Raw genomic sequence first — 12,664 nt, 5'->3', positions numbered from 1 at the left:
CGCCATGTTGGGAAGGTTGGCCGCGCCATATTGGGAAGGTCGAGGGCTTCATGGCGTAGAGTGCGGAGGGGAAGGTCAGGGGGCGAGGCCGGGTGCCCGCAGCTCCACAGGGCTTTAGAGGCTTTCTGCCGGGCTCTGGTGAAGTTTCCTGTCAGTGAAGGTAGTGAGAAAGGAGTAGAGGCCCGTGCTGTGCTCTGAGTTTGGTGTCTGCACATACAAATAAACCAAATCGTTGCCATCTGCATCCAGAACAGCTCCTGTAGAACACAGCTTTCAGCATTCAAATAAGCAAATCAACCATAAAACAGGCTCCATTGCTCACCCCATAGGCCCTATGTAAACCCAGGGCTGTGCCATGGAAGCCCACAGCTGTGGGGCACACACAGGCAGTGCCAAGCTGTATGGAAGGTGCCAGCTGGAAGCCATCAACCAAATTAATTCCTTCATGCACAGAACTTGCCCTCCCTCCCTCCCCCCAGCCCCTGTTTTGAGCACCGACAGTTTTTACACAGCTGCTCCAAAGAGCTTGGCAATTATTTCCCTGCTAACTTCACTGCAAAACTTTTGTGACAGTGATTTTCTGAAGTTCTGCAACTCCATACCCTCCCACAGATGTTCTCCTGGTAATGCCTCCCTGCAAACCCACCCACTCATCGTGTTAAAGGTCCATAAAACCAGACTGCGATTAAAATTGAAGGCCATTTTATTGTCATAGCAAGTATCAAAATAAAAAGGCTTTTAATTCAGTATACAGATCCACAGCTGCACTGGTAAAGCATCACCATGCCCCTGCTAACAGTTCCCAGGTGTAGCAGTGCCAAACAGCAAACCTGTGCTTCTTTGTTAGACAGAGCTGTTTTAGCATTTACATCTTCCTTTTGAGACTGCAAGATCATGGAGATGACAGAATGACAGCGAAAGAGATAAATGGGATAAAGGTTTACATGTAGTGACACATCTACTCTGGAAAAATTAAGGAAATTATACATAGAATGAAGAACTTGAATGAAAAACAATGATCAACTCCGGTCTGTAAGGACTGGTACAATTTCAACTTTGTTCTTGCTTTTTTTGTTGTTAATCTGTTAATAGGTTAACTAAATTACTTTGTTTTCAGCGGTGCAGAAGCACAAAGGTTCCAAAATGTTTTAAAAATGCAAGTTTGAAATCAATAATACTGGCTAGTCCTTCTATTCTTCCCCTTCCTCTGAGAAATACTTCAGCAGTAATGTTTTCAATTTAAAAATCCATAAGACCTATTTATTCCAAGCGATTCTTATACAGTGAACTCATACAAAAACATTCTTTGTAATACCATTTGGTTTATTTGTGTCCCCTCATTAGTGAAAACACTTTCATAAAAAGTAGGTTTTACTTACTAATGGAAAACCTTAACATGAATGCAAAATAATGCCAAACAAATGAGATCACCTTATAAGTTTAGGTACTATTACGTCACCCCTACATTTCTGCTGTTCTCTATTCAACATCTTGCAGAGACCTATTTAGAAAAGTGAGCAATATTACAGCCTACCTCTCAATGCAGTTTTTATAACCATTGTGCTGTCAGTCCGGAGATGGAACTATCCTCAGCTTAAGATTTTACAGCAAATACAAAGATGACATGAAGGAGATGGGACTTTTCTCCAGCAGAAACTGACAATCTCTTTTATTTTGCATTTTCAAGTATCAACTGTAATTCTTCTTACAGGGAAAATAAAACTGAAATGAAAATACTGGAACAAGCAGCAGAAATTAATGAGATTTCTATGTTAGTGTAAATTACTTATTTAAAATGATTAATGCATTAAAAACACTGAAATGTGAAACCAAGCTTCGTAAGCAGCAAGCATTTGGGGCAAAAGATCAGAAATTCAACAGGTTGGTCCTCACCAACTTAGTGCTTATGCTTTCATCATCTTATAAGGATGCATTGGCTGCAAACTATAACAACAATTAATAATTGTCATTTTTGCCCTGTGATTTTTTTTTCAAAATGGTGCTTTGAGTCTATTGCTCCTACGAGATCTTCCTCTCAAGGTCCATTCTGAAAAAAAAATCACCTAGGTACAACGTTCCATTCATTTCAGCTTCTCTGAACATCCTTTAGTACAACACTGCAAATACTGAAATTCCACTGCTCTCACAGACCAGCAGAGGTACTGCAGTGACTGTGGGATGAATCATTCAAGCAGTTTTTCACTAGCAAGGCTTTTTGCAAGGTCAGGGTCCCTGAGACAAAAAATTGCATTCTCTCTACTTTCTTCTGACTATGACAACTGTGACAAGTACCGTGCTTGCAGCCTGGTTTCACCAAAAGTTAAGTTCAATCAGCCACTGGCAGGCACTGCCTCCACCAGCACATCTAAGCCCCTCAGCCAGCAGATAAACACCAACTCCCCTCTGCTCTACCCAAGTATGACAAATGGAAAAGAAACCAGTGTTAAAATGCAGAAAATGAGTAGTTTGGGCCACTACCTGTGTGACACGTGGTCTAAGGCTTACATCTCCCCCAGGGTAACCTGCAACACTTCAGCTGAAGTGCTGGACCTCACTGTGCATGCGGTTTCAACTGCACTACTGAAAAAACACTTTGGCTCAGACCTCAGTAAATGGTAGTTTCATATTTTTGCTACACCTTGCAGGCAGGATGGGCCTGAAGTGTACACATGGACTGTTAGTCCCAGTGCCCCAGGCAGTGACCCCACCATCTGAGCAATGCCCTGAAGCAGACATGGGTAGTGTACAAAAAGTCTAGCACCTTTTTAATTTTTTTTTTTTCTTTCCTTCTCAAAGGGTGTTTGAATTAAGTACTAGAAATTTCCAACTAGAAAATAAAAGGTCATAGCAGCAATCCCCCTCCTGCCAAAATCTCAAAACTTCCAACTGCTACTAACAACCTCAATTCAAAAGTAATTAACCATCTAAGCTGGCTGCAGAACAGATAGCCTAGCTAGCCTCTCTGGAATCATGGGTTTATTAGCCCATTAGAAGGGAGAGGTGCATCTAGCAGACATACCTGGAGCAGATTACTTAGCAGTTACCAGAACAACACTCCATAAATACCAAAGTCATTGTGTCTAATTGTCATACAAAAGATTGAGAGGATTAAATTTTATCTCTTTCAGTACAGGAAAAGGGGAAAACAAAAAGGAACTTCCCAGTTCATGTTTCTTTTGATATAAAACAAATATAAATGTTTCTTTTCAGTTGGTGTTATGAAGCAGTTTTGTGTCCTCACTGGGTCCTGCTCCATCCTCTTCATGGATTCCTTCTGCCAGTCCCTCCGCAAATTTACTCTGGCTACCTGCATAGTCCATGAACATGTTGGGAATATCTTTGCCAAAATAAATCTTGCTGTTTGCTGCAATAGCCTTGTATTTCATCAGCTGCAAGTACTCGGGAGTTAACTTCAGCTGTACAAAAAGAAAACAGATCACCAACAGCTCAGACTCATTCATAGGCACAGGAGGCATCTACCTTTCCAGAACACTAGTGGGCATGCTCATCCACTCTCCAGCTGAAAAGACAAGTTCCCTGAAGAATTCTCTCTTTCAGCATGTCTAAGCAAAGTCTCTAAGTCCCAGTGACTGAATGGCAAAATGAGAAAGTGATGGAAGCAGCTGGGGAAATGTTCAGTCCAAACGTACCACAGAGATGAAGATGCTCGGAAGCACATAACTCACTGAAAGCTCTCACAATGCAAGCTACTAGAACTGCCTTCTTTTCCCCACAGAGTGGATTAAAGAGTTTGTTTCACAAGGCAGAGATCACTCTTTCAGGATAATGGCATTATAAAAGAGTGAACGGAATATCTAACTGGAACAGAACTTGTGCACAACCATCTCAGACCCTGTGTCCATTTCTACTGACCCTTACAACACAGGAAGTCTTCCTGCTGGGACGTCCTGGGAACATGATGTAGACAGCAACGAGCCCAGCAGTTGCATCCACATAATTTCTGTCTCTAGGGTTTTGTTTTTTGCAGGAACAAGGCTTTGCCAGGCTAATTAGTTTGGTGAATAACATCTCCATTTGTTCTTTACCTGAATACTTGTTTACTTTAAGCCCGTCACTCTGCAGATCTCCCCCTGTCTGGGTTACTTGCTAGCTTGCAGACTGAAATGGATCAACATGTCTCATTACAGCAGCATGAAAGGGCAACACTGAAAGTGATATTCTTCTACAGTGGGAGTCATGGCCCCATTAGCATCTACCAGATCTGTCTCCAGACGTAAACCAGATATTTCACGTAATACCTGACACAAATTCATCTGTTCAGAGCAGAAAGCCAATTTGCAAGTAAGGATATAATTATTGTTTCAGTCTCAAAGATAACTTCTCTGTTTTGCTTTTTGACCAAAACAACAAGACACAATGAGCAAGCAGTAAAGACAGACTGCTCTTCTGCTGAGTACTTCTATGCAGCCTAATGTAAGGAGCTCTGCTTCAAGGCACAGCATAAGGAAGTAATACCTTGTTAGCTTCGGCTACTTTCATAGCAGTATAGCATTCAGCATCAGCTCTTGCCTTCTCTCTTGCAAGAAACGCAGCATCTGGAAGAAAACATATGCTCCCATATTCAGATTTTTATTTCCAGTCACGTTAGCACCATTTAGAGCTGGAAGATTTTTAAAGCAGCAAGTACCACATCTGAACTGTAAGGGATACAACAAGGGGAAGAGGGAACAAAACTGGAAACCCAGAAATGGGATCTGCCTTTACATCTAAAATACTACAGGATGATAATATTAAATAAATTGTATCTGCAACTGAAGACCTCAAAGCATTTATAAACAGAAGGTTTTTATTACTGTCCTGTCACACAGGCAGAGAACGCTCTTTCTTCTCTAGCCAGCCACTAACTCTCATGCTGCAAACAAAACAACTGTAGGGCTGCAAAAGTGATATTTACCCATGACATTTGCACAGGACTCCAAGAACTGCACAGCAGTCTGCTCTGCAGATGAAGTCTGTGGCTGTTAATGCAATTCCCCAGATGGGGTTCTGTCTGGGATACTGAGGTTAAAGCTCTGGCATGTAGGGGCAGGCAGCTTTAACCTTTATAGGCTCTGCCCCACGGACAGATGTTGGCAGAGCTGTTCTGCTGCAGTATCAGTGACCGTGTCAAGGGCCTGATCCCAAAGGACACTGAACTGCCCTGCTCCTAACAAAGACATTTAAGGAAAGAAACACTTCCCTTTTCTGTACTGCATTCCTCTTTTTGGCTTCTGACTTTTTATCCGTCAGATGACACCGAAGCGATGCCAAGCCATCAAGTTAAGGCTAAGATGAGTTTAATCTGGATGGTTTGATATGATCTCTTCAGATTCTGTCTATAGAAAGGAACCACGTATTTGTAATACATGTTAATTTGGATCTGAGAAATGCACAGCTGGATAATCCTATTTGTTTATCTAGATTAGTGGGGAACCCTGTGAGCAACAACACTTAAAAACAGGATGGTTTTCCTCAGACTTCCTCTTTGGGCTAATAACTACAGTAGTCCCTATTGGGAACACTTAAAAGAATGAAGACCTGAATCCTCTACAGGCACAGAGCTGAGCTGAAGGCCTGACACACATTTGTAAGAAATAAAACCTTATTGTACTTCTGCAAATAACTTCATAATGAGAAGTTGCTGATCTGTAAAACCCTTAATTGGCTCCTCAGTGGACCTCTGCAAAGGTTGACAGGACCTACAATGAAAGGAACTGAAAACAATGCTTTGCCACTCTGAGCTGGAAATGCAGACCTCTTTTCACGTCCTGGAATTTGTTTGATAAAGCACTGTACTGGATGAGACGTCTTCTTAATTTAACAGTACAACCTCCTAGAGAGGTCACCATTACAAAAAGCTTTAAGAAACATAGTCTGTAAAAAGACATTCCTATTCTCACCTCTGGTCAAGTCTATTTGCTAAAGAAAAAATAAAAAGGTCAAAAAAGCAAAATGCAGACTAAACAGAAAGATTACAGAACCAGGAACGACTTAGACCTAAAGATTCTTCAGATAAGTCACTACAAAACAGTTTCTTATTGGAAAGTTCATCACTCACCTTCAATCTCTGAAATCCGTTTCTCTGTTTCTTTTTCCATCACTTTCTGTCCATAGGTTATTTCAGCAACTTGTGCTATTTTTTCTGCCTCTGAAATTAAAGAGAGCACGTCCACATTGTCATCACAGTCTTCCTATTGCCAAAGCAACTTCACCCATGGAAGTCCTTCCTACCCTCTTCTGTTGGCAGTCATTAATGAGAATTAATAAGAATAACTACATTTGGAAGCTGGAACCCCCTTGAGTTTCTTTGGAAGAGTATCAGATCAGCAGCAAAAAGATGCAGCAGAGAAATCACCCGTCAGTGAACCAGGTGCATAACTCCCTTTGTTCCCAGTTTGGTTTCTGCTTGCTGCCTACCCCACCACACACCAACAGCTACTGCTGTCAGACAAAGCCATACAGACCAATGAGGGCTTTCTTCCTTTCTGTCTCTGCTTCCTTCTCCACCACCTTCTGCTTCTGTGCTGCAATCAGCAGCTTTGTCTTCTCGCTCTCCCTACGGTGTCAGAAAAGGCAGTTACAAAATGTGAGCTCACAAAATAGCTTGGCCAACCACACCACGAGGATGAGCCATTGGCTTAAACCTCCATCAAGTATACGTTGAGAGCCACAGAAAGTGAGAGCAAGAACCTTCAAAGCTTCTTCCTAAACCAAGATCTCACATGACAGCTTATTTTCCTCCACTTGGATGCACACAGCTTTGAAATCACCATTCAGTCAAATGGGCGTGTGCATTTAACATGCTAAATTTTACATCTTCTCTCCTCCATCTTATCACTTTGGGCACATAAAGTGTGTGTGTACACATACTGAGAAGAATATGAATAGTCTGCTCCTGCTCCCAATCAGGGAAGAGACTGGAGCCAAGAGCAAATCCTTCTCAACTGGATTTATGGCAAGAGATAAGAACACACTGATTGAGGATTCTAATGTGACCTTATTGCACATGACTTACCACGACACCAAAAGGTCAGGCAGAATGGATGAGAGGGAACTGATTCTAGTCTGTGCAGACTCTGTTGGCAGAGTGCTCAGAGAACATAAGCATTTCTGAATAATTGAGTGCAAGAAAAGGCAGCTGGCTCACAGCACTGAAAAGGGATCAGTATGTCAAGTGCTTTTAAAGAAAGTTATTCCAAAGCTTTGCAAGTCTTCAGCCTGTTGAATCAACAGTTTCTCCATCCTAGTCAAACAGCAGGATTAGTGGTGGAATCTATCCACCTGCCACTCACTCACGTGCTCTGTGAGGCCTTTTTAAAATAGAGTCAGTGTCAAGGGGAAGGAGCCCTTGGGCAAATAACTACACTCAAGTGTTCAAGATGGAGTAATACCCTCAGCAGTGACCTGCAGCCACTTACAGACACACGCTTGTCTGGTGCAGCCTCACTAGAGCTGTTCTGAATGGCAGCAAGGCAGCACGAGGCAGAGCACAGGCCACTCCTATCAGTGCATGCTGTGAAAACACATTAATCTGGATGACCGACTCCTTTTGGTAACACAAAGGTGCAAGTCTCAGGCACTTACATGAGCTCATAATTCCTCCGGATTGTTTCAGGGATGTTTGGCTTTGTAACTCGAACTGCCTGGAAAGAGAGACAGAAGAAAACATAGGCAAGCGGCCAACAATCAAAAGGCAAACGGCCCTGAGGCTGCAGAGGGTGGGGGAGCCCTCACACTTGTGGTGAGCTCTGCCAGACAAAAGCTTTTACACTTTTACATGCTCTGCAGAGCAAACGCTGGACTGAATGATCTCCTGACAGGAGGAACAAACTGGATAAGCTAGGATTGAGGGTATCACTTAAAGAAAGCCAACAAGGCAAATCTAAGAGGGGACAGGAAGGACATTCTCATTCCTCATGTTAACAAAGTCTGTACTTTCAGGGAATTTTCTAAGAGCTACATCTTGCTATTTCCTCTTAGCCTTTACCCCTCGTGATCTATGCACCTCCAACGAGAACCCTGATTACCTGTATAATTAATCCAGGGGCCATTGTAGTTAGGTCTTGCTGCAATGCCAGTTTAAGGTTTTCATCAATCTGATCTGATGGGAGGAAAGAAAGGAGGTAAGAAATGTAAGCTTGATATTGAAATGCTGGGCTGAGAAACACCATCCCTGACTTCAGGTGTCGTTCACACCTTTTTCAGCATGTCAAGCAACTGTGACCAATGACAAGAACTTAGGAAAGACTAAAGAAGTGTGGCAAGCATAAAATGAAGTTCTCTTCACTTTTCAACAATTTACAGTTTAGATTTTCTTTGAGCCAGAAGTAGCATTTTTATGGCAAAGAATCTGTGCTCTAACTCACTTCCCTATTGATACCTTCCCAACTGGATTCTGGAGCAGATCTGATCCAGCTAAATCTTGAATGATTAGGAACCATATCTGTGCCAGCAGCAAAGAGAATGAAAAGGCAGAAATGTAAAATGGCTGCATGACTTATTTTAATAGGCTGCAATAATTTCATTGGTAAAGCCTGTTTGGCTGAATGGATAATGGTTTATTCCAGCATAGCTAAGAAATTTCAAAAGGAAGCACAAAACAAAACCCTTCTTCAGTGAAGAGCTCTAAGGATAGCAGTGTTTCCAGTTGGGGCCTGCTGAGAAATTCAAAGGGAAAATAAAAATGTAAGAGCCTTGAAAGTGATCACATTGCACTCCTTGATTATTTGCTTTGGTCCCAGTTTAGTGAGCTGGAACTCACACTCATAATGAAGTTCAGCCAGGAGTTTAGGAAACAGCTGTTATCAGTTTCCTGCACCTGCTTGCAGATGTGGGGGCAGAGAATGACATAAGTCTGCTTGAAATGGGCTGTGCCCCATTTCAGAACTCCAGAGCCAGAAAACTTTCAGCTCAAACTGAAAGAGTTACACAGGGGTTTATACAAGTTCCTTCTGTGCAAATTGGTTGTCTTGAGTCCATTTCAAGCAGTTGTCATCAGCAGCTGCTGACATCTGGAGTCTCTATTGACAAAGAACCAGCACATTCACCAACAACCCCATAAAGGAACAGGAGGCAAACTGAGCCCTAGTTCTGTATTTTGTGCAGAGGCCCCATCAGAAAGGGGATAGCCAAGCTTCTTGGAAAGCCTTAATTAAACAGAGAAGTGGTTTGCAAACACCTTGTGCTCTTTCAGGCACTTGGCACTGAAATCTCAGCCACTAATCCCATACAGTTTGGGTCCAAACTGTTCACAGCAACACTTCATCTGCAGCCAGCACTGTTGTACTGCCAGATGCTGGAAGGGATTTCTTCTCACTCCAAAGCCATAATGAAAACACTCAGCACTGGCAGAAACTGGACAATTTCTATCAAGAAACCACCACTTCTCTTCAGGCTCTCTCTCATAATGCTCTCCCAGTGTTTGTGCTGCCTGATTTCCCATTGCTCTGCAGAGAGGAAGGGAAAGTCAGCAGGCCCTCACCACATAGCTCTGGTTTGTAGCACTCACAGCACCCAGGAACCACAGCAATGTGCATGACACGAAAATTATCAAGCTATTAAGACAGGGAACACACAGCTAAGAATAAAAGACTGCCTTTTCCATCTGGAATAGCAAATATTGCAACTGACTTAACCAGTCACATTTGCAAAACACATATAATGCAGCAGAATTACTACTCCCTTCCCTAAATCCTGTGCTACTTCTGACAGGTTTGGGCTTGTTGTTTTTTTTTTTCCTGTGTAACACAGTGAAGCACTGTAAAAAAATAAAATGAGGTCAATATAAATGGTAAACAGTTGTGATTCCAAACAGAACAGGCACTAGATGAATATGCAAGAAGCTCCCCAGCTGAAACTAGAGACTTCTGTACCAGCAGACAATGCAAATAGCTTGCAGAGATGTCATTCAAGGAGCCATCAATCCGAGAGTGAAAGCTCAGAGGGGCAGCTCACCAAACAGCTCAATGTAGACCTCCTGGAGTGTGTGGACACTGCAGAACTGGTTAAGCTCATGGTGAATCTTGTTGAAGATGAGAGCTTTGTCGTAGTCAGCAGTGTAGTTCTTCACTATGTCATATACTGCAAAAGAAGTGCACCTGACATTAACAGCTGGGATAGAGAGATGCCACAGGGTGGGCTGGGTGCTGGCAACCTGAGTTTATGGCTCAGTCACAGCAGCAAGAAATGCAGTGATGGACTGCAACAAGAAAAGCATTCAAAAGAGAAGAGGCTGCACCACAACCACTTTCTTCAGGGGAGTTTTAATTACTGCTAATATTTCATCACATCTCAACAAATTTTTGATCACATGCCTCATAAACAGAATGACATCTCAGTAATAGCAGCCTACTCTTGATTATCTGCAAATCACTCTCCAGCAAACTCATAGGGTGTGTCTGAGTTGCAGAATACACAGGCTGAAAGAAGGCTGCACAGGTCTTTCTGTGTCACATTCCAGCCTTCTGCTCTCTGCCTGTTGCACATCTCGTTATTCAAATTAGAAGTTCTGCACTGAAGCATAAAGCCCAGTGGGGCCATAATAATAAAAAAATAAAAGAAGTGATGGATGGCATTCAGCTATTGGTGAAGCAACCAGTAGCAAAGAACAAGTATGTGCAAAAAAAAAACACAAAACAAACAAAAAAAAAACACACCAAAATGTCTGGGAGAGCTGGTTTAAAACCCAGGAAATACAGAGCTCCACAAGGCACACAGCATGCAAGCACACAATGCTTGCAGTACTGCTCAGCTCCAAATTAGCAGGCAAAACCTGTTCACCTCATCTGGAACTAGCAGGAGAATAACCACCACTCTGGATGGCAGGATGCACAGGGTCGCAGAGGAAGAACCCACCTGCACTCTGGATCAGGAAATTCACCACCTCAATTCTGTCGAAGTAAATCATCACTCCTCCACTGGAAAAGGAAGGAAAGGAAAGAGAAAAAAAAAGGGGAAAGTTTGCAGGAGGAGGAAAGCTCTGCCCTGTAGCCAGACAGCCTCTGAGCAGAGCACACCCCCCTCTAGTGGGCTGAGCACAGCATTCACATCCTTCTGTGCAGCACCAATGCGACAAGCCCCAGTACAGCCCCATGCCTGGCACCAGGCTCCTGGTTTACCCACAAACTGGATCATTAAATGTGAGCCCAGGCTTAGTGACCACCATATGGAAATACAAACTCCTGATTTCTTCCCTATTCCCATCCATATCAAGCAATCCACTTTCTTCCCGTGATTCAGTTTAGGCAAGAAGAGTGGAAGCAACTTATTCACTAAAAAGATATGTTTGATAACACTAAATTAAATTCTACAAAATAAAATAAAATAAAATAAAATTGAAACACGCTCTGAACTTAACCACAGTGCAGTTTCCTTCTGAAATGTAACCACACCGAGAATCAGGTTCCCAACTCCTGCTGGCACCGCCTGCAACAGTTCCATACGTGGAAACTCAGGGGAAATAAGTGGCGCAGGGACACTGATACGGGCAGCACAGAATGGGACAAAGCATCAAGGAGCCTTTCGTTGATTTTGTGCAGGAGGGTGGTGGGAAACACAAAGTGAAAGCACAGTAGGTGTGTTAAAGCACGGTGGGAGGAGGAGGGGGAGGAAAAGGGATGAAAAAGGCGCTGATTAAAACCACAGAACCGCGGGGAATGAGAGCCGAGCACCTCACCTCGTACCACACGGAACGTTTTTCACCTCATCGGTCTGCAGCGTGGTCTGAAAACGACGGAAGAAACGTTCCTTCGAGGGCAGCTCCTCACCGCACCGCCGCGGGCCCGCATTTCACCCCCAACCCCGCAACCCGGGGCGTCACGCAGCCCAGCCCAGCCCCACAGCACCTGCACTGACTTGTAGGACGTGATGAAGGGCAGCATGAGGTGAAAACCCGGCCCGCTGGTGGAGGTCAGCAACGCGCCGCCGCTGCGGGGAGAAGCGAACAGCGACCGTGAGCGCAGGCCCGGCCCGGGGATGAGACAGGGGAAGGCGCGGAGGCCGCTCACCGGTAGTAGACTCCGATGTGACCTTCCTCGATCTTATGGATGGCGGAGAGGAAGGCGGCGGCGAGGAAGCTGAGGACGAGAGCGGCGATGGCGCCCAGCTGGGCCATGCCCGGCCTCGGCACGACGCGGCGCTGCGCTGCGCCCGCCTTCCCGCAACGGCGCAGATGTGACGTCACTAATGCGCGCCGCCGCAGCGCGCCGCCAGGGGGCGGCGGAGGGATGGAGTCGTCAGGATTGTGGGTTCGAATCCCGCCCGCGCCACCACTGACAGAGCGGCTCCGCGGCTCCGCAGCCCCGCTGCAGAGCGAGGTCTTGGTGGGGCTCTGTCCCACCTCGTGTGAACCTCGTGTCCAGGGAGCCACTCTGCAGGATGTTCTCCCATGAACTGAGTTGCTGCCTGCATGCAGAATTGCCATTTGTTGCCCACCGTGCTGGGGAAGGGCATCACCAAACCCCAAAGTCGCCCCACAGTCACCCCAAGGTCACCCCAAAGTCACCCCAGTCGCCCCAGAGTCACCCCAAAGGGTTTACACTCAACTGCCAGCCCACATCACCCCTTCTGCCCAGCAATCACAGCACTCTGCTCCCACTGCGGGGACCCTCAGCCATCCAGAGTGCAGAAATGCATTACATTCCCACCTCTATGACTGTTGAAGGGG

At 44.6% G+C, this 12,664-nt stretch overlaps 1 protein-coding gene across 1 annotated transcript; it reads right to left on the bottom strand.

Annotated features, from left to right (window-relative positions):
• Positions 1 to 685: 685 nt before the first annotated feature.
• Positions 686 to 12,172, bottom strand: ERLIN2 (ER lipid raft associated 2). Its single transcript, XM_010723107.2, has 11 exons — positions 12,006 to 12,172; positions 11,844 to 11,925; positions 11,675 to 11,721; positions 10,855 to 10,916; positions 9,955 to 10,080; positions 8,028 to 8,101; positions 7,585 to 7,643; positions 6,465 to 6,556; positions 6,059 to 6,148; positions 4,477 to 4,556; positions 686 to 3,416 (listed from the first exon to the last, which is right to left on the bottom strand). The coding sequence occupies exons 1-11, from the start codon at positions 12,110 to 12,112 to the stop codon at positions 3,207 to 3,209; spliced, it is 1,029 nt and encodes a 342-aa protein (XP_010721409.1). The 5' UTR covers positions 12,113 to 12,172; the 3' UTR covers positions 686 to 3,206.
• Positions 12,173 to 12,664: the final 492 nt, after the last annotated feature.

The sequence above is a fragment of the Meleagris gallopavo genome, chromosome 24 (genome assembly GCF_000146605.3).
Source record: "Meleagris gallopavo isolate NT-WF06-2002-E0010 breed Aviagen turkey brand Nicholas breeding stock chromosome 24, Turkey_5.1, whole genome shotgun sequence".
NCBI lineage: Eukaryota > Metazoa > Chordata > Aves > Galliformes > Phasianidae > Meleagris > Meleagris gallopavo.
This window is presented reverse-complemented; position numbering and strand designations above follow the sequence as displayed.